We start from the raw sequence: 21,901 nt of genomic DNA, 5'->3' as shown, positions 1-21,901 counted from the left end.
TTTGTTGGTGGTTCTTTTCATTGGATTAGTTGACAATAAGAAAAATCTAGAATATCACCAGACTTATCCTTTATAAAAGCCCATCAGTGGACCCAGTTATTTCCCTTAATTTCCAGAGGTTTTTTTGTATTAAAACCACTTATTGAACAGCTGTGCCTGGAACATTTTAATAACTTTTTAAGTGAAAATGCCAAAAATTCACTGGCTTCAGCTTCTAAAATGTGAATATTCACTGACTTTTTTAGTCTCTTATGGTGGTACACTAACTCTTTTTTTGGGATTTGGGCTGTTGGTTAAACAAGACATTTTATATGTAAACTTGTGCTCTGGTAAATTTTAATGGGCATTTTTCACAAATTTAAAGCAACATTTTATAGACTTTTAAGACAGATTTTATAGACCAAACAATTAATGGATTCATCGGGAATATCACTGGGAGAAAATTTGACCTAATCCAATTCAAAGCATTTTTAGAGATACAGAGAGCGAGAGAGAGAGAGAGAGAGAGAGAGAGAGAGAGAGAGAGAGATGTCCTTAGGCTGAGGTGCGCACACCGACTGAAAAGAAAACGCTCCTTCTGACAACCAAATAAAATTCCCCACACAAATGAACAATTCATTATAGAGCTAGGAGGAAGGAAAAACAGAGCTCATAATTAAAAATATAAAATCTGGAATTATTCAGAAGATTGTAACCTATAGTCTTGTCAACGAGTCTAAAAGGCAATGTGCTCTTTTGGAACCATTATGTAGGCTTAGAGCCTGCAGTAGTTTTATTACACAATCCTAAAACGTATCATTACTGAAGTTTCTTTCTCTCAGGGTGCCCTGCAGGCATCGCCGCTATTGTGTGCGTTCATACACAGGATGCATTTAATAGAGGCTTCCCGAGCGCCCTCACGATTGCATTGAATATAAGAAACCGTAAATCACCTTTAAAAGGGGACGTGCTTATGGATGCTGGTAAAAAGGGCTATAAACCTGTCTGATGAGAAAAAAACGGCACATGATACGTCATGATACGTGTGATGTTGGTGAATCCTCGAAGCTGATCATTTAAAACTCCGCAAAATAAGTGGGTGTCTAAATTTGGCCACAAAAGAATTAGGGATGCTGACCCTCCACTGAGAAAGCAACGCCCCCCCCGTCCTCCTCATAAATCTATTGGCTGTGGTCTCGGCTTCTCTATCCAATGCTTTGCTGATCAGACTGCAGTTGTATTTGGGGGAAGTTGGCAGCTGGCGGCTCACGGCGAAAGGCTTTCCTCTCTCTCCGACGCTTGGACAGTGGAATTATGAGCAGAGCTGACCCAGCCTATATCACCCTGTCTTGAATCTGTTTCTGTTTCACACCGAGATAAATTGAACCGACCATGGAGACTGGATTCCGCATCCTCTTGGCTTTCCTTGTCCCCCAGGTAAGACAGGAGAGCTGTGTGTGTGTGTGTGTGTGTGTGTGTGAGAGAGAGAGAGAGAGAGAGAGAGAGAGAGAGAGAGAGAGAAAGAGTGTTGGATTTGGGGACAATTTCACTGAGACGGAGAGCGATCTGACTCTTTTTGGGCATCCGTCTGGACTCTCGCTCTGGCTACTCTTGTGTTCGTGGCGCAAATAGATGGCTTGTCAAGTTTGCCCCGAGTCTGCACATAACACATAGTCACATAGTCACCTGCGCTGACAGATCCGTCAGAGCAAGTTTATCCCCGTTTAGTCCTTCTGTGCGCATGGCTGTCATTTGTGGCACCGAGTTTAGGGCAAAGGGTGTCGGGTCTGGCAATCTGCAGTGGTCGCCCACTTTAGGAATGCCGTTCACAGTTTGTCGAGGAGAGAGGGACAGAAGCAGAGAAAGAGGAAGAGAAAATAGAGGATGGAGAAGAGAGCGAGAGAGAGAGCGCAGGGTGCATCGTATGTCTGTGTGCAAATCACGGCTCCGGCTCTTGTCTCCAGTCGCATCTATATTCCGCTCAGCCACCAACTTGAGCGTTTCTTTGGGCTTGTGAGGGTGTGTGTGTGTGGAAGCACAGAGGCGGATGGAGGAGAGGAGGACAGAGAGCGAGACAGAGAGAGGTGGCGGGGGTGTCAGAGAGACCGAAAGAGAGGCAGAGAACTAACTTGGCCGCTCTGCTGTGTTATTTGTGGCGCTCAGTCAGTCTTTTGCTCTCCGTAGACGTAGATTCTCTCGGGATATTTAATAAAGCCTCAATTCCCACTCGCTGATAGAACCACTCGCCCGTTTGATCTGACTTTAACATAGGTAGATAGAAAGTGATAACTCGGAAGAGCTGTTTTTGCCAGTCAAGTCTTTAGACGACCATTTAAGAGAAGGGCAGCACCAAGGCTCCTCCATTTGATGTTTTTGTGACATCTCTTCAAACTTTTGTCCACTTTTTGGCTTGGATAACCTCACAGTGTTGGTCAGGTCACCATCTATCCAGCTCAAGTGCCCTTGAGCAAAGATTAATCCAGCTGCTTTGACCCCTGACCTCCTCAGGCAGAAGCAAAAACATACATTCCCAACATCAAGATCAGTACAAATTAATATTGAAGTCATCACTGTGCACTTTAATCAAGGTGGCACTTCTCGTGGCACGCAGCAAAGGTTTAAGCAGCAGCTAATTTTAAAATAACCTAGCTGAGACTATTTCTAAACACAGCAACAATGGAAGAGCCCCGAAGCGTGGCAGGCAAACAGCTCATTTGGGAAACTCTGTGTTGTTGTGCTGCTTCTCACTCTTCTCTCTCTCTCTTTCTCCTCCGGATGTATTGAGAGGCAGCAGACAGCACAGCTCATTTGGTATTTCTTGTTTGACCTATGTAGGCTCAGTGCACATTTTCTGTTCGTATTATTCATTTTTAATTGGATAAGCCATCGGTTCCTTTCCGTGTTGTAGTTCGATCTTCTGATCTGAGGCGATCCTGATTCAGGCTAATAGTGCCTACGAAGAAATTATTTAACTGTCTGTTTATTGATTAGAACCGGCCCCCTCACATACACACACACACACACATAGACACACAGATTTGTATTACTACATTTTTGAGGAGGCCTTCCATTGACTAGATGCATTTCCTAACCCTCGGAAGAGACTGGTAAAATGCCTTCAAAACTAAGAGAGTTTTTTTGTAATCTGTATTTCCACACATGCACCCGCTGCTGTGGAAGTTCACTCAAAGACACACAATCACTCAAACAAAGTGCCGGGTCTCCAGCAGGTTAGATGCATGGTGCAGGCTGTCCTTTGGCCTACTTCTGGATGGCTGATTTACACGCTGACCCAGCTCCATGGGGGAATCTCTATCCTCTGGCTGTCCTGCAAGAAGTGGTAACTGTAAATATTATGAATACCCCAAATGTAAATGAATTCAAAAAGTGAATAAAGCATACATTAATGCAAACCACTGAAAACTTATATCATATGTCAACGTTTTCCCCTCCAGTAATCCTCCAGTTAAACACACACAAAACACATGCACATTTGTATTCCACATGTGAACACACTTATTCCACCTTACTCATCATCCACATGAAAATTGTAAAACTGTCTTCTCCCCTCTCAGAATCACAGGAACATCCAATTTCACCATATTATAGTGTTAGAATCGAACAAGAAGCTCTTATTTATAGATGCTCAGGTAGGGAGCCAAGTTCCACTTCACACTAAGAAGCCATACACACCGACCTTCCTCCCACCACCCACCACCTCCCTCACACACGCCCACATATGGGCACACACACCAGTAGCAGCCCCCTCCTTGGCAATAAATCCCTGTTTTTAAATGAAATGCTAAGCAGTCTCTCCGGGTGGAGCAATGATTCAGAATAAGCACAGCACAGCTGGGAGCTGCAGGTGCAAGGATTTTTTTTCTCCCTTTCCCACTTTGATTCCTCCTCGCTGTCTTCGCTCCTATTTGTCTGTCTTGTATATTTGTCCCCCCCCCCAGCTTTTGTTCTGTTTCACATCCTCCCACCATGTGAAACCAGTCTTTTACCTTAATTAATGTGATTTACCAACCTTAATCCCCCATTTATTTTCTCAAAATGCTCGGCGCCATCTTCTCACTTCACTCTCTCTCTGTTTCCTCCTCTCTCTATCTCTATCTCTCTCTCGCCAGTAGATGGTGGATGACAGTTATACTCACCATTTAGATTCTGGGCTGGCACCTGGGCGTGTCTGCAGGAAGATTTGCTGTCATGGACGTTTATGGGCGCAGTGACCAACGGACTGTTAAAGTTCCTGTTTAAACCGCTGCAGGCAGAGAGAGAGAGAGAGACAGATAGACAGAGAAGGGAGGTCATGGTCTCCAGGAAAAATGTTTAAAGTGTGGCGCTGAGAGTTACCATGGTGTCCTGTTACTAATACACAGGGCTGGCCTTCATGGTGACACATACATACACACACGTTCTTTTATCCTTCTTTCTGACTCCCGCCTCCGTTCTGTCTCACCCTCAATCGGTGCTAGAGGCAATTCATTGATCTAGAATTATGAAAAAGAGAGGATACAGCCATTCCTGGTTTGTCAGTGCCATATATTTTTCAGGAGTGCAGAAACAGGTGTGAGACATGAACGGGCGCACACATATTCAATAGAGGTCCATGCTGTGTTCAGCGCCATACTCTTTCAATCTCATTTCTCATCTCATTTTCCCATTTCTAGGTTGAGCCATTTCTAATCAGGGCCGTCCATAGAGATGACCCCAGCCCAAGACCCGGGGGGGACAAAGATCTATGGTTGACCCTTAAATGGGATCAAGTACAACATTTGCGTACTGACTTATATCACTGACAATACAATTTTTATGTATTTACATCATAAATACATTTATTGTTATCATTAAAACACATTTCAACTTGTCATCTGATACAACACCCACTTGCTGTTATTGCGAAAATGGGGCAAATTAGAAGAAGCACCAGGCATGACAGGCGAAGCTGAAGGTGGCAAAAGTGAGGAGCTAGGCATTCTAGCAAATAAAACTCAGCCCGTTCACTTAACTATATTTAAAAAAACACTGCTGCACTGCCCTTATAAGGCTATTATATTGCAACCTGCTGGTATTACTAATGCTTGCAATTAGTGAATTGTTAGGCTTAAAGTCAGCAAGAAAATAATCAGACTGTTCCTATGATATCTCCCTCTATCAGAAACTTGTGGAGAGACGAGGATCCCCACGCAAAGCAGGTTTGATGAATGAAGATAGATAGATAGATGAAGAGTAGTGATGCACGGATCAGCTCTGATGTGATCAAAATCGGCATGTACGCATACATCATCCACAAGCCACCCACCCGAACAAATTATTTTCTCAGATTTAGAGACCCACACCCGCATGGACATTTCTCTCCACCCTGTAGGCTACATTGCCTTTTAAAATATGCCAAGCTGCGCAAGCTTTCCAGGTGATTTCTTTATTGTCTGTTGTATTGATGTATGTGTATTTAGGCTACTTTACTGATTTAATTTAATGATTAGAGAGGCTGCTGTCAGTAATTTTAAACGTTTCCAATGTCAGAGCAAATATCGTGGGACATTAGCTGCGGTTACATGCACACTTTTTTGTCATTCTGATTGAAATCATTCTGATTGAAGATTTCGCGTCAGCATGGATGTGATCTAATATAGTCTGGTGTTTACATGCACCGACACATTTAATTGGAACAGCTGTGTGACATGCGCAAAAGTGATGAAGACTCATGCATCCTCTTCCTCAAGGGCTCCATATAAACGTGGCTACCTAAGCAGCAAAACTAAAAACTGTAGTTCTAAACTTGACAGGACAGAGGAAACTCTCCAGAGGAAAGATAATTAAACTTTTAGCTTCTGAAATACATTTTACTCCATACATACTCCAAAAACCTTATTTGAATTTTCCCGTGTTGGTATTAGAGCTAAGGGTTGGTGGTTGGGTGGTGGTGGTGGTGGTGCTGGAGTGGATGAGGAAAATTTTGTCCCCCTGTCCAAACGACTGGCCTGTTTCTAATCATATATACCGTTTAGGATGCTCAATGTGTATGTACCCCCTGCAGTTTCCTGTGGTTTCCTCTTTATGAACTATACAGAAGGAGTTGGTTACAGTCAATAATCCTTTCAAAGCAGACCCCCAGCTAACCTCTCGTTTCTCCCAAAAAGGTTTCTGTGTGTAAAGTGTCCTTTCAGACCTGTCAACCCTATGTTACTGAGTGCTGTTTCGGTGGTGGGCTTTTTACAATGGAGTCTGGTTAAGGGATGACAGCATGACAAGCTACAAAGGCTAATGATGACACTAATGACAAATGCCAGTCATTAAGGCAGGATGATTTCTTTCCTCTGTTCCCCTGTCTGTCTTTCTCACTCTTTCCTGCTCTCTTCTCATTCTCCCCTCATCTCCTCTCACACTGCTGTCTGCTGGTTTAGTTCCCATAGTCAAGCTACTGGAATAAAGGGTTAGAGTTTAGAAAAATTGCGGAGAGGTTTGCTCTTTAACTGCCTACGGAGACACACAAACACTCAGAATAAAAAGAGCATGAAATGGCTCAAGTGAAAGCAGCCCAATACCAATCTAGACTTTGCTGTCTAAATGCTCCCTGGTGTTACTGTGGTTCTAACAATCAGTTGGCAAATGGGCTTTCTAGTATGGGGCTTTGAGGTTTCAGTCTCTTTTATATTCTACTTATCTGTGCTGTTTCCTGTTTAAAAGCACACAGTCAACCACAGTCTACAGTGCTCTTTGGAGTTTTTGTTTTGTTTTGAGTCAGCTGTTATTGACAGAAAACATCTTACTCTAAAAGCTTCCTCTAAATAAACGCACACACACACACAGTAACACACACACAAGTTTTAAAACAAATGGACACACAGGGACACACACACACACACACTTATACATGTGTACACTAGAAGCGGACATTTTTCCTGTGGGTCACAGGATTCCTGTGGGATTTCTGCAGGATGGAAGTCAGTTTCTCTATTCCTCACGGGACTGGGACGGGACAGAAAAAAAAGTCAACGGGAGCGGGCCGGATTGGGCATCACAGGTCCGTTTTTATATATAAATATAGAGTTCTAATATGAAAAAAACACGCTATTTTCTGATTTTTTTTTATCGGGAACGGGATGGGATTGGGACGGGACAGGAGAATTTTTGTGGGATGGGACAGGAGTGAAAATCCACTCCTGTGTCACCCTCTAGTGCACACCTGTGCACTTGCACTGATGTTTAGTTTATATTTTATGGGAGAGTCTGAAACACAGAGACTTTATTTCATTTAGCCGTGTGGTCCCCTGTGACTGTGGTTGCGCAGCACTGCGCTGTAATGGGATAGAAGGTCAAACGCTATCTTAACTCCGCTGTAGGAGGGTGTGACCTTTGAGGGTAACACAGTCTTCTTCAATCTTATTTCCCTTGACGTTGTCACCGCACTCTCCTGAGGAAGGGAGTGGATGAGGTTGAAGCAAGGGAGGATGAGGGATACAGATAGTGAGAGTAGCAATTAAAGTAAATATGTACCCTTAGCGCTCCATTAGAATCTGCCTGCATTTGATATAAGTGGCCTAATTATGCAAAACGCCAATGGACATGGCGTGGTATAATCGTGAAATGTGCCGAGTGAAAAAAAAAGGAGAAAACCCTGCGTCCTAGGAGAGTGGATTAATGGCTTATTTTTCGAGTACTGATGAGTTTCAGTGGGTAGAGAAAGCAGAGAAGACACACACACACAAGGTCTCAGTAACCATGTGTGAAGGACACAGCAGTACAATGCGATGCTGTCCCTCCAGTTGATCATGCTTTCATCTCAGTTTGTTCTCCTCTTGTCAATTTTGTGGTCAGACAAGCAGATAAACAAGCACACAGATAAAATGGGTGACAGATAGACAAAGAGCCATACAGATACCCAGGTAGAGATAACGGCTAAAAGAAAAGCAGCTGTGTACCCCCGAAGAAAGCAACCCCTGACAACCACATACAAAATCTAAAGAAAGTGTGTGTGTGATGAAGAGAGACATAGTTCACTTCACAGCCCTTGTCTCTCGCTTTCTCCCTCTCTCTGCCCGTGCTTCCTCCGCCATCCACTCTGACAAACACTCTCTGTAATACATTACAGATATTTGTGAGCTATTCACCCACTCTGTTTGTCTGTCTCTGTGCCATACTCACAAACATCCAGATATGTCCTCCCCTCTCTTTTTCTGTCTCTCACACACACACACACACACACACACACACACAAGCTCGAGCCGATGTTTGGCAGGAGGCACAAGTTTCTTTTTTCAGCGTGATTGCGATGACTCCTCTCTATTGCCACAGAGTGTGTGAAGCCGCCAGCAGCACAGTGGGAGTATTCATGTAAAAGGGCTGGTACTGCGGGGTCCCATTTCATCTACAAGAGTAGTTTTGCTGATGATTGTAGCAGGCGTGATATTGTGAGTTGCACTAGCGTTTCAGTGAGTAGTGCTCCATTGTTGGTGTCATTTACTTAAGGTAATAGATGTGTTGCAGACCAGTCTGGAGTCACGAATAAGAGCCAGTTTGCATAGGTCACTGAATAGCTAGCTATTCATCACTGACTGCATTGTTAATTGTAGCCACAGGGTCAAAAGAGGGTGATGGAGATTTCTGCCAGCTGTACTTGATCTATTTTTCATGAGTGTATTGGTAGGTGAGTTGCTCCCTAGCGGTGTTTCTTTAGATAGATGGGTCCTGCTATAGCAAGTGCGTACCTGGTCATAAGTTAACTAAATTACTAGGTGACATACTGAAAAAGATATAAATCAAAGACTTGGTGTTGTCTGCATATTCTTATTCAGGAGGAGGAAGGCTCTTTTTTTTCTTGCCCACATATTTACTTGCACTTATCAAACTAAATGGAGCATTGGGGAGGAAAATTCAAAATGCTAACAGTTATCCACTGTGCTGTAATAAGTACCTCAGGGTGGAAACACACCACTAGGTTTCAACCCAACCTAGCCCCAATTAGGGTTTACACACAAATTTAGATGAACACCTAAAACAACACTCGTGGGTTTTTTTTTTTTTTGAGCTCTTGCTTTCTCTGAGGTCCTCAATGTAGATTTTGTTTTTCAGGGTGGCAACTTTAGAGTTTAATGAGGGCTAGAAATTTCTGAGTGTATATCTGAATACTCAACCAAGAGTATGTGATGCATGGCCTGCTACCTTGCACTATCCCCTATGGATTAGTCTACCTCTGGCATACTGATATGGAGTTTTTCCTTGCTTAAAATGAGGCGAAAGTGGTAACTCAACTTACTAAACCTTTGATATTTCTTGCAACATGCACAACATCTGTCAACCAATAAGCTTTACAATGAAGAAGTTTTACAGAAAGCAAATTGTTATTACAGTATGGTGGTGACAATGTCCACTGAAACACCTGAAAAATAGGAACATCTGTACAGTCTAATGCAATCAGGCACATACACCCTGAAATAAACCCTAGCTTTATGAAGCTTATCATATTCAGTGTCTGTTGGGATTGTGATAGAAAGGTGCTGATTCAGGTGTCGCAATTACATTGCAGTGCACTGTAAGTGTCTGTATGTGTATGTATATTTGTGTCTACGTGTCATATGCTATAACAGGCAACTTCAGTAAGCAAAGATGGCTAAAAGAATGGAAGATACTTGCATCATGCTGATTAAACATGAATGCTGTTTGGGCTGCATTCTTTATGCACACAGACACACACTCAGACACACAAGTATTTCTGCTGACCAGTGCACTTTAAAAAGCTTCTCATTTCTTACTCACTAATCTGCTGTGATTGTTAAATTCTTTCCCATGATAAAAATATGTTGACATAGTGAATGGGCCAGTGAATGGGCCATTCTCCAGTTGATTCGGAACTGATCTCAAGGTTAGTGTCAGAAAAACACATGAAATACTGTGTTATTGTAGAAGATCAACAGGGCTGCACCTTTGTCAAATATCAAGGGGGCTAAGAATGCTACATATGGTCTTAAACCTGAATAATCATACAAGATGTATCATCACCTTGACTTTAACATTGTTTTTAAAGCTCTGGTGGAAACTGATTCTCTGATGTACCACTTTACTCTCGAAGCATGTTATGTGATTGCTTGAAGGCATCGGCCCTACTTTTTCATTCTCTCCCAACATGACTCTGGGGTTTTTCACTTCACTCCGTGTTCAGCAAGTGTCTTTGAAGTAATCAAATCCCTCTCCGCTGTTGAACGGAACGAATAGTTGAGAAGGTCTTCTTGACTTTTACAAGAAATCAGTCCAGCTTACTCACTTTATCTTTTTTTCTTTGCTGCTCCACAGTGTTTCTTTACCAGTTTTCTTTCCTCAGTTCTCCTGCCTCCCTCTACTGATTGTGCCTCTAGTGTTTTCCTCCTCTTTTTAGTCAGTAAGTAATTCACAGCGTCTAAAATGCGTAACAGGTTTTACATCTAATTTTGCCCTTTCTCTCCCTGTCTGTTATGCTCCCATCCTACATTATCCCTGCTTTAGTGTTGCAGGAGACATATTTGACCTGTGAGCAGAAATCAATGTTTTAGTCTGCACCAATGCACGCAGTGCCACTCCTTCTGCCTAGATGGCGACAAAATGCCAGATATTCTTTGAAGGGTTGTCATGGATAATTGCCACTCAGACCCATGTGCATGTCGAAGTGTGTAAACGTGTTTGTGTGAGTGTGTTTAGTTGTGCATTTATACCAGCGTGGTCCCTGTTAAGAGTGTTTTTGTGAAGGTACTTTGTAGAGGTAGAGTGGCCATTTAAACCCCTGAACTTGACTGTCAAGAAAGAGACAGGAATTGGAGGACTCATTTGAAGCGAGGACACACAAAGCACTATATTGGTGCCTACGCAGGCAGGTCGCTTCAAGGCAATTAGAATAGCTCTTCCCACTTATTGCTTTTGATGTCAGTGTGTGGGGGAATGAGAGAGCCAACTTTTGCATGCCACTGACAGAGAGGGCTGCCACTTCAGTTGAATTCCTTTAGACACAATTAATGTCGTCCTCCATTCAGAGGTTTATCTCATATTAAGGAAGGCAGGTCCAAGGCTTTGAGCTTACAAATGAATTAAATGATGGTGTAAAGAGAATTAAGTGGAGAAAAAAAGCCAAGCCAAGGAGGATGCCATTGGATTGGACTGTCCATGACAGTTTTATGTACTGGTTTTACTATATTTGGTAAGCTGTTTTAACTGTCTTTGAGTGGTGCCCTGATGATCCTCACTTTGATGTTGCTTTTATGCAATATTTAGGCCAGGGAACATTTTAGAGCTACTATATTTGACACATGCAATGCATTCCAGTTTCATATTTACACACAGTGAAGAGCTTTCTTCATTCAAAATGAAAGGATTCTCATCTACAAAGCTACTTCTTCCCATTGCTCTAATGCCATAGACAAAAGGCCTGCTTGAGTAGAGTGTTAGTCAATTAAGAGGCCATAGGCTGTTTCTGGGGGAAATGAAACATTGTTAGATGTCTTGTGTTTTCTTTCTATAATTTAATTCACACTTACAGCGCTAGGCTTACAAGTAGTGATGGGGATCGTTAATTTTTATTGATATTGATACCATTTTCGAGACTGCTTAACAATCCAAATCTTTATTGATACTATCGATACTTATATTAATTTGGTAGAAAGATGAGACGAAAATAAATTCTTAACAGAACTGGTATTGCTTTTACTGCTTAACTGTGAGTTTTTGATTTCTGAAAAAAATTAAATTTGCCTGGCCTTCAATAAACACTGCTGATGCTGGGCATTTATTTGAAAAGGAATACAGACCTTTAATATAACGTATAACTATGAGAATAGTAAAATAATATATCTGCAGCAATAAATGTCCAACAAATTTTTTCCAACAATAAAAATGGGGTGAGCTTGAGCTGACCACCATTTAAATGAATGAAGTTGCCGAATGTTAAACATATTTTGGCCTATCATTAAACACAACTCATTATGAGGCCCTCCAAACATTCTATCAGACAGAAGGCAAATTACACATTTTTAATTTGGTAAAATGTGCAAAATATTTTAGAAACATTGTTGGGCAAGCTACTTGGAAATTGTTCTAAAACCTCACTGTTCTAAAACCAACCACACTTAATTTTATTCACTTTATGCAGCAAGTGGTTAAGTTGCTGGCTGGTGTTTGCAGACTGCACTGAATTGTGATGGCTAGCTTGGTTGGCGATGGTTGTGTTAGCTTATTCGGAAATCACCTGAATGTGTAAACTCAAGCTCGAGTGTCTGAGATGTCTTAGGCTTCAGCCCAAGGATTGGTAAGTGATGTCACCGTCATACAGAAGTGCTTCTGTCGGTTACACATACACGTGTATGACGGTGGCGTCACTTACTGATCCTTAGCAGTTTTATTTCAGACCGCAGCAGAAAGCTCTGTTGCGCTTGATCTTCAGAAATCCTCAGGTTTACTTTAAATGCTTGTGGAGATGTAACGTTAGCTTGTGTTGACGCTACTGCACTACTTGATCAGTAAAAGAGCTAAGCTACTGAAAAGCTATTTGATTCAGAAAACAGTGACGCTACCACCACGCTACTTGCTAGTTAGGGGAAGTTGGAGTGCACGCACCATGCATACCTTGGGTGGAGGAGGATGATTGTCCCGCAATGGCAGTCCCGCGTTGGCGGTGTTCCGACTCGAAGACAGTCGAAGGTACTGTATCTTGGCTTTAACTGATGTACAATGTTGAGGTGCTTTAGCATTGACGTTGTGTCCCCCTCTTACAAGAAATTAACTTAGAACATAAATGGCATTTCGCTTCGTCCTTATCTTTGGCTTTATTGAAATGTAGCCACGACTTTGACCGCTTTGCACATTCAGCCATCCTAGCAAGCATCCAATTGACCAAATGAGAAAGCGAACAAGGTCGTTTAGTTTAACGGTCGTTGGCAGGCAATTCAATTGAATTCAAAAACGTTATTAGACAATCGATGTACAGTACATACCCTAAGCTGTTATAATAATATATGTTATTATGTTAACATTCTTACCTCCCATTACTCTCAAATGTGCTCTTGCAGCTGCTAAATTCTATTGCTAACTGCTAACTACTAGCTGGTCACTGTAGCTGAATTACAAGCTGAAAACATACCAAGTTATTTGAATTAAGCTACTACTTGACACTGCTGTCGCTGCTGCTAATCGTGTTAATTGTTGGAGATGCTGGTATGTGGATTCTTTTGCTTTGGACGGAGCCTGGCTAGCTGTTTTCTCCCTTCTTCCAGTCTTTATGCTAAGCTAACCATCTCCTGGCTGTAGCTTCATATTTAATGTATGAGAGTGGTATGAATATTCTCATCTAACTCTCAGAAAGAAAGCGAATAAACATATTTCACAAAATGTGAAATTCAGTTGTTCAAAATGATTTTGAGCAACAGGCTCCATTCACTCTTTCCCCTCTGGAATGGTTTGTTTTAACTTCCCCATTATGTGATGATTTTTGTTTAAGCAGGATAGTTGCTCTATCTGGAGCCATCACAACAAATTCAGCAGAAATTTCCACTATAATTAGTATGAGAATGAGAATGTTTCTGACTTTTTATGTTGGTGCTTTACAAAAGGGTTAGGCTATGTGAGCATGGTGACATATTGTAGGTGTCTGAGTCTGCATTAGACAGTGAGAGACTGCCTGCACTGTACAGGTAAGTGAGCCAGACTAGGCCAAGGCTGAATATCATAAATCACAGGATAGAGCCATGTTAATTTAAGCCGATGTCCTCTGTTGGTAAGAACACACTGCAGCTGTAATGAATGTGCATGTTCTTGTCCTGTATACCCAAACAGAAGATGCTGTGATGCTCTGGAGATAAAAACACTCACACAGAAGTCAAGGCACAGCTTTAACTAGAAATCTGAAGTATTAGCAACTATTCAAATTTTAAATAATTCACGCTGATTATTTTTTCATTTAAAAATCAATTCCAGACATATATTGGTATGTCTTCTCTTACAAAACAGGTCAAATTTGATAATCTCATCAGTGATATAGAATTTGGGGTAAAAATCTGATTATAAAAACACAATTTGCAGCCACAACCAAACTCAAATGAAAACTATGCCTACGGGGAAACCCAAACTAAGAGAAACTCTGGGTTTCACAATTTATTGACACAATATGTAAATGTTTTCAGGGTTTTGACTTTTAAACCTGAAGGTTGCCAGTTTTGGCTGTGATAAAATATAGAACATTTAATAACAGCAGTGACCAGTCCACTCATTTGTGGTTAGTTAAATCCGAAAGAAAGAAATCTTAGTCAAATACTCCAGGTGCCATGTGTACACACACACTAGCTATGGCTGAAAAGGACACTATCCTTTCTCCTCTGACTCCATTAGAAATAATTATCTCCCATCGATCTTACAAACCCTCTGTGGAGCAGTAACATCAGCTTTTACTGTCTCAGCCTTCAACTGTCTGTCAAGGTGTGTGTGTGTATGTGTGTGTGTGAGGATGTGTATGACCTGCACATCCCAGGTATGTGCAGTACACTGTTAGACTTGTGACAGCCTGCTAGAGTTCCTGTAATTCTGTAGGTGGCTTGTCCCAGCACAGCAGCAGAGCGTGTCTCCTAGTGGGACTCTAGGAAAGGCAGAAAAGCCCTCTTTGAGCAGGTCAACCACACTGGGGCCTGCAATGGTGAATGCACTGATAACTGGCCACCCGGCGTGACTCTACTGTGGTGTGAAAAACCAAGCCGTCAGTATGGGAGCCATCACAGCAGAAAATTGTGTCCAGTAAAGCGTGCAAGGCGGGAAGAGGATGTGACAGAGAAGACATGCAATCCTAATGAAAATCAAATCCAGTCAGCTCGCTCCTGAGAGAATCTTGACAGGAAGCCTATAGCTCGGTTGCAGCTCCCCTATAGCTGATAAGAGAGGTGAAGTTCCAATAAAGAGAGGGGTGGAGGCCAACTTTATATTATGGGTACATATCACTGTTGTCAGATGAAAACTTTGCATTTGAAAACGTAATCTTTTCATGAGTTGAAAAACAGCCTTTGTTTATAATGACAACCATTTAATGCTTTAATGACAAGCATTTTTTAGTTGTTTGAATTAGTCACAGCATGTGTCTCTATGGAAATCACTGCACTCACCTTGCCAGGCCTCAGCCAAAGCCACAGTCTCATCTTTACCTTCATTACTGCTGCCTCAGCCCTCCCATGAGTTTCACAGCACAACCAACTTCACCAAAAGCCCTTAAGTGTACTTGCAAATAGCAATCCAAGCACTTATCCAAATGGATTGCAAGCTCCGTGCCCTAAACTCTATGTTTTAATTACTTCAGGTCTGCAAGACAATTCCTGCATAGATCACCCAATGCAGGAACTCACTGGGGCATCCTCAGTCCTTTTGGAAGAGTCTCTTTAGATCAAAGTGTACACAAATAGTATACACAGATGAGTATGTATGCAAATGAATAGGCTGGGCCTCATAAGTAGTAATGGGCCCAGTTCTTTAGGGACCTGGTTCCATATTTCTCAAAATCCGAAAATCATTAAGGTCCGAGCTTATCAATACTGCTATCGAGACTAGCGGGTCCTATAACATAATGTTATGTCTCGAGAGATGAGAGTCATGTCATTTAAATCAAATCACTGGTGCACAAACATACAGTATGTATGTGTGTGTGTACTTCTGATAGTTTTACTAAAACACTTCTGAGGTATTTTATTCTCTTTCTCACCTGAACATTTTGCTTACCAGAAACTACGATACACTACAAATGAAACATTGCTCTTGAGCTTTAATAGCATAGCACTTTGAGACAGAGGAGTCAGCCACGGGAATGTTCAAATGATTTTTCATTAATAATAGGACTACATCATTCACCACTAATACAGACTTTTATTCTAAACATTCATGAACCAAAACACTCGGTGATGCACATGTCAAGTATTTGACCCCACCACGGTGCTTCTTGATGACTCTCAACATCAAAAGCACAGATTTATTCTCTCTCCTCATCTGAATGTGAAGAGGCTCTAGCACTTAACTTTGTTTTTGCAGTGGGTGGGTGGAAGCTGCTTCTGCTGTTCTATGCTCAAGTTGGAAAGTAACTTGACTTAGCCAAGAAGTGATAATGACTGTGTGGGAGAGCAGACATTAAAATGATGTTGCCAAGATGAGAAAGTATACAATGTAGGTTATGAGTTTTTCCCCCCAATTTTTTGAGTGAATTTATAACATCACCCAAATGTTATTGTTCAATTACAATCAGTGAAGTAAGTTTTTTTTAGATAGGTGTACAGGAATACATGTTTAGAGTACCAGTTGCTGGATGGGGTGCAAATCAACCCGTCACACTGGGGATTTGAATTCAATACTGCAGGTTCTTTTTTTAAACTCAGAGATCGACACTTGAGCTGCCAAATCTTACTCAAGACACACTTTAGTTGCAAATATATTAAATTTAGACGTGTATTGCAGAGAACGCTGCTTTAGCATTGGACCTGAACCTGGCCTGCCTACCTTATCCACAATGCAACTCAACTGCCAACAATTCAGTCAGAGATGCGTGTGTGTTATGCTAGTAGTAGTTTATGTAGCCTCACGCTGCTAGTCTCAAGCAGAGATGAGGAGTGTGTTACAGCGGTCTGGTAAGCTCACTTCTTTCTATCTCCACACCCACAGATTATTTTCATTTTCAAACTTGTAGTCTTCAGCCACGACTGATTCTCAAGTGATGTCACTTGATGTCACTTGCCAATTTATCAGTGGCAACAGGTCGTATTAAGAAGAAATCAACTTATAGTGCATGCTTGTGAGGGCTTGTGTTCCAAGTGGGAATGTGTGTTCTAAAGAACTAATTTCAATATGAGTGAGGTCTGTATCATATGACAATTCATGGGCTAATCTGAACAAGACTGAATACTGAATATGATTTATCGACTGTGGGGAAGCCAACCTTTTATCCAGTTTTTGAGGGAAAACTTTTGGTTTAGGCGTGTGAGTCAGTCTTATATTTTATGAATTAAAAATGCTTATATACTCAAATTTCAAAATATATAAGCTCCCCCCACTCCTCCAGATAACTAAGCCACTGAAATCAAAAAAACCTGGAGCTACCACTGCTTTTGACCTACATCCTAGCATTGTTGGTAAAAAATATTACACTGTTTATTGGCCAGCTTCCTGCATATAAGTAGCCATAAGTCTGATGACAGTGCCAGCTAGTATAGCTGTTGTTGTTTCACATCACAGACATTTAAGCATAACGTAAACCTAAAATAAGAAAATATTGTTCAATTCTTCAGCTGCTGCCCTAACAAGACTTTGTATCACATACATTTGGATTATACACAATGTACATTTTTTTTATTAGTTGCCCATCAGAAGAGGTATAAGACACTCAGACATACATTTCATTTGTTCCCATCCCACACTACCGACTCTAAGACACATACACATTTTCACACATGCATTCATGCTCTGTTAATTGCATACACACACGCTTGCATCTGTAGGAAGTACTAATGAGTGTCTCTGGACGAGAGCTGGCCGTCTCCGCTGCTCTCAAGATCCACTCAAGGAGCTCAGAGCTGGAGTGAACCCTGTTTTAGCTGCACAGGTTCAGGACACACGTTTTTACACTCTCGGACCACCATGCTCTTGGTCTGCTCACTTGACCTATGTATCGTTCGCTGTATTCATCACGTTTTAAATCTTTAATGTTGTCATCAAGGTTTGGTAGATTCCAAGAGCTGATGCTGCACCACGCAAAAGGAGGAATTTTCTTACTCTGAAGACTTTTGTTTCAAAGCAATAAAGGAATGCAAATTGCTTATTAAAATATTTAGTTATTAGCATTTTATGTACTAACCAAACAATGACTAAAAATTGCATTTTGTGAAGAATAGCGTCTTGCGCTGTTTGTTTTAATTTATTTTGGCTGGTTTGACAGTGTGTGCTGCAATTATACTGCAAAGTTAAAAGTGTTTCTGGGTCCCTTATTTAACAGTACAAAGATGTAGTGTGGAGTTTTTCAGAGTGGTATGAAAGCTACTCCTTCAACTCAGCTCAATTTAACTCAGCTTGGCTTTCAGTTGTCAGGTTGGACTGATCCCTGATACCCCAAGTCAATTTCTCCAGGCTTATTCCCTATCTTTCTTCCTATTTCAGTCACCTGTTAATTATGGTCACATTGCCTTTGTCTGTCTCATTTTCTCCCTTGCTATGATTCTCTGTTCTTGTTGTTCTCTCTTTCTGCACCTCCACTCTTCCCTCTCAATGCAAAAACTTAAAACATCTTGTGCTTGCTCTCCAGTGCAAAAGATCAAGAACCTTATAAGAAGTTACAGTATATTGTATACCATGGAGCTACTCTGCATTCGCCACACTAAATTACCAGTCTGTCCAGCACCTGTCCTGCTTCAGCCTCAATGTGGTTAAAGATGCAGAATGGAAGAGACAGATGAAGAGTGAAGAAAAGAGAAGGAGACTAGTAGAGACTGGAGAGTGGAGGTAACGATGGTAGAATGTTAGAAAAGGTGAGGCACATGGAGAGTGGAGGGAAAGTGAAAGCAGGTCGGGAGAAAGGAAAGAGATAGAGGAATTACGAAGATGGAGCCTTTGTGGCAGCACTGATGTGTGGACGGTGGGTGGACAGGGTCGCTGAGTTGTGGCTCTGAAATGGGTCCTGACAGAGTAATTTCTCACGTGGAGATTTACCCAGGTTTTTTCCAGTGGTGGGAGGATGAGAGTGAACGACCCTTTTCACTTGTCATGAATATTTATTTGGCAAAAGCGTGCACAGGCTGCTGCGTAGAATGACAAATCGAGGTCTGTAAAGCAACTACCTATATTCTATTCCCATCTATTTCTTCACCGCTTTCCACCTGCAACTATCTCTCATCTAATCTTTGGTCTGTTTTCACCTGTTGTTTAATATGTGCGGAGAATTTGGAACATTCGAAAAAAAAGTCATGTGTAAATGCATATGAGAACCACAACTCCTCTCAGTGCATAACATCATGTCATGAAGACCCAGAATCAAGCCCAAACCGGACACCACTTCACACACAAATATGCATACATAGTTGGACCGTAGCAGTGTTTTGTATAAATGCAGTCTTTGTTGCTTCTGTATGAAAAACTGTCAGTCATCTTTTGCTGTATGTTAATTGTCACACATGGCAACTACAAATTTGAAAGGAGCTACCCTCTTTTATGAGGACTAAAAACACAGGATGTTGGTTGTCAGATGATGGATTTGCTTTTTGTGTGAGTGAAATAGCAAAGAGTAAATGCAATGTGTTTAAAGCTAAGCCACTTTGTTTGTTTCCCATTTACAGAGCCAGGACTGTGAACAAACACCAGATGTTTTTTCAGTGCACACACTGAATGGACAGCTAGTGGACAGTGAGGAGATATTCACTGAATTTGACAAAAATAAGTGTATTGGATTAGAATCGGATACCCCACCTTTAACACCAGGTTGAAAAGCAGTGTTCTGCTGCCCAGCAGTGGCTGTGGTCAGAAGTGTGCTTTGTTGCCCCTTTAACCACACCCAACAGTGATGTCACAGGGTACTGGAGTACACCTGTACATCACTGCAGCAAGGTGAAAAGTTAAACCACTAGAGGTCAGCAAAAACAAGATTTTAAGTTACACTTTAAGATTAGATTTGTTGTCTTCTTGACATTATTCAAGTTACAAGTACAATTATCCCACTACTGAAAAAATTGCACAACATCATCTCCACCACTTCTTGCTTGTCGCTGTGGGCATTTCATTCCCTCTCAATGTAGTAAGTAGTTTGCTTCCAAACATTGTCTAAATAAGCTACATCTACACAAAACATAAACACTTTATCCAACAATTTCTTTGACTTTGTGCCAAGCAACACTGTTTTTGTTTCAATCAGTAATCGTTAAGGCAGAGGACGTGCAAAAGAGGGATCCTAGAAACTACAATGATAATATTCTACTTGACAGACATTCATCTGCTACCTACTAAAGAATAAACTTCCTTGCTCAGTACTGCATCACTTTTGTCTGTCCACTGTTTGGTGCTTGGCAGGTTGCATATAGGGTTTATGTGAGCTTTTTGCTGAAAACAGCTGCCAGTTGCAGCTTTAAACAATGCTGATGAGACCGGTGAGACTGAATCAAAACAGTAAAGTTACGGGCAGCAAAACCAAACACTAAAACACTCAGTAGACCTGATTTTTAGATTTTTGACCTCACATAAATCTTCCAATTTTATCTCTTCTCTTCATATCTACCCACATTGACAACCAGCTGTGTGATAACCTGCATGAAAACCCTCCATTACCCAATATGGAAGGAACATCATATCCAAAATTGAAATGGCCTCGTTTACCAAATCTGACTTATCCTCCATGTCCCTATATGGCCAAACAGAAACCTCTAAATGCTGGACTCAAAATCTCTTGTACATGAGTTTGGTGTACAAATGTGGCTCTGTTCGTGAAGCTCAAACATTTTCCTCCATCATTATCCCAGTCTCAGTTGTGCTCTAGTAGCAGCCATTGTGTTCTCTAAACACCCCTTTTATTATCATATTACGAGCCGTGGCTGCAGAGATTTGGAGAGAGATTTGGATTCAGGTTGGATCATCTGTCTGTATACAGGCATTAGCCAGGGCGCTGCAGGCTGGCTGAACACAGCACTGGAGCAGAAGTGTTGAAGGCAGAGCTTCCAGCAAGGAATTGAGAAAAAAGCCATCCAGCTTACTATTTTGATGCTTTTTATAGTGCCATTTCTTTACATTCATCTGTGGCACCCATGTCTCCATTACTTTTTTATAAACCGAGGAAGCACGAAGGATAATATGTCTGTCAAATCTAATATCATCAGCCCTTCACTCATTAAGTAAGACATCTGAAGGGTTGTTATCAAAAGGTTGTCACCAATACACTTATAAAGGAGGTAGTGCGTATTGTTCATGCAGCTTTCTGGCATCTGTTGCATTTCCTGCACAGGAGCCACCTGACTTCTTGCTCTACTACTCCCAGAGAAAACAGAAATGGAAAATGGATTTGGAAGAGAGAAGCTTGGATGCAATTTTCCCTTAAGCCGAGTGGTAAACAATGGTGACAAGAACAAGTTTTCAATAACTTTAAAACAGAAAGGAGAGAAATAACAAATAAAGCATTCCATTATTTAATTTTCACTCTGCTGTATTACAGGGAGAGTAAATAAGGAAGGATATGAAAACTGACAAACAATAAACTGGCGTGTGTATGTGTTTGCAAGTGTGGGTGGGTTCCTATTTCTTATTTTTTGGTCGGCTGGTGAGCGGAGGCTTTACACTTGGCCATGTGTGTGCTATTATGGTGAGTGCGGAAAGAGAATGGTTTGAGGCAATCTTTTTTTATCCTGCTGGATCTCTCTCTGGGTGGAGAGAGTGGGCTTTGTAGTTGTGATTGGAAAGAATTAAGGCCTGTCTTTGATAGCTGACAATAGCAGACAACTGGGAAACAGGTTGAGCCTGTGACTGGTGTGCTTGTGTGTGTGTGCAGTAAGAGAAAGAAAGAGAGAGATTAACTCAGACCATCGCACGTCATTCAGCAACTCGTCCAGGCTGCCCTTTTCCTCTCACCTTGGCTCTATCTGCACACTGATAACTAACTGTACTGAAAGGACTCCTGCAGTTCACACACCTGATTCAATGACATTAGGTATATTAATACTATACTGTATGTGTGTTATATAATAATTAATTTGTATCCTCCTTTATTGTAATTATGTTCATGTTGCATGGTCCTTTACAATTCTTTACTTAATACAGTTTTTCTAGTAGTGCTGAAAAACACAATTACTTGATTAGTCACTCAACTTTTGAGTAATTTAACCCTTTTGATCCTAGGCCAAATTCTGTGTCATCCATTATCTGCCTCTCTGAGTCATTATCTAAGTCTCTCATTAGCTTCAAATATAGATGT

At 41.4% G+C, this 21,901-nt stretch overlaps 1 protein-coding gene and 1 long non-coding RNA gene across 2 annotated transcripts in view; one reads left to right on the top strand and one right to left on the bottom strand.

Moving 5' to 3' along the window:
• Window positions 1–1,171: 1,171 nt before the first annotated feature.
• The window catches only part of cdh13 (cadherin 13, H-cadherin (heart)), a 344,376-nt gene continuing 323,646 nt past the window's right edge, over window positions 1,172–21,901 (top strand). Inside the window, exon 1 of the mRNA XM_044193744.1 lies at window positions 1,172–1,416. Within this exon, the coding sequence (XP_044049679.1) occupies window positions 1,372–1,416 (45 nt within the window). The 5' untranslated portion in view covers window positions 1,172–1,371. The remainder of the gene's footprint in view (window positions 1,417–21,901) is intronic.
• LOC122875039 lies at window positions 2,538–4,278 on the bottom strand. Its single transcript, XR_006377730.1, has 2 exons — window positions 4,137–4,278; window positions 2,538–3,307 (listed from the first exon to the last, which is right to left on the bottom strand). It is a non-coding gene; the product is annotated as an uncharacterized LOC122875039 (long non-coding RNA).

The sequence above is a fragment of the Siniperca chuatsi genome, linkage group LG4, assembly GCF_020085105.1.
Source record: "Siniperca chuatsi isolate FFG_IHB_CAS linkage group LG4, ASM2008510v1, whole genome shotgun sequence".
Lineage (NCBI taxonomy): Eukaryota > Metazoa > Chordata > Actinopteri > Centrarchiformes > Sinipercidae > Siniperca > Siniperca chuatsi.
This window is presented reverse-complemented; position numbering and strand designations above follow the sequence as displayed.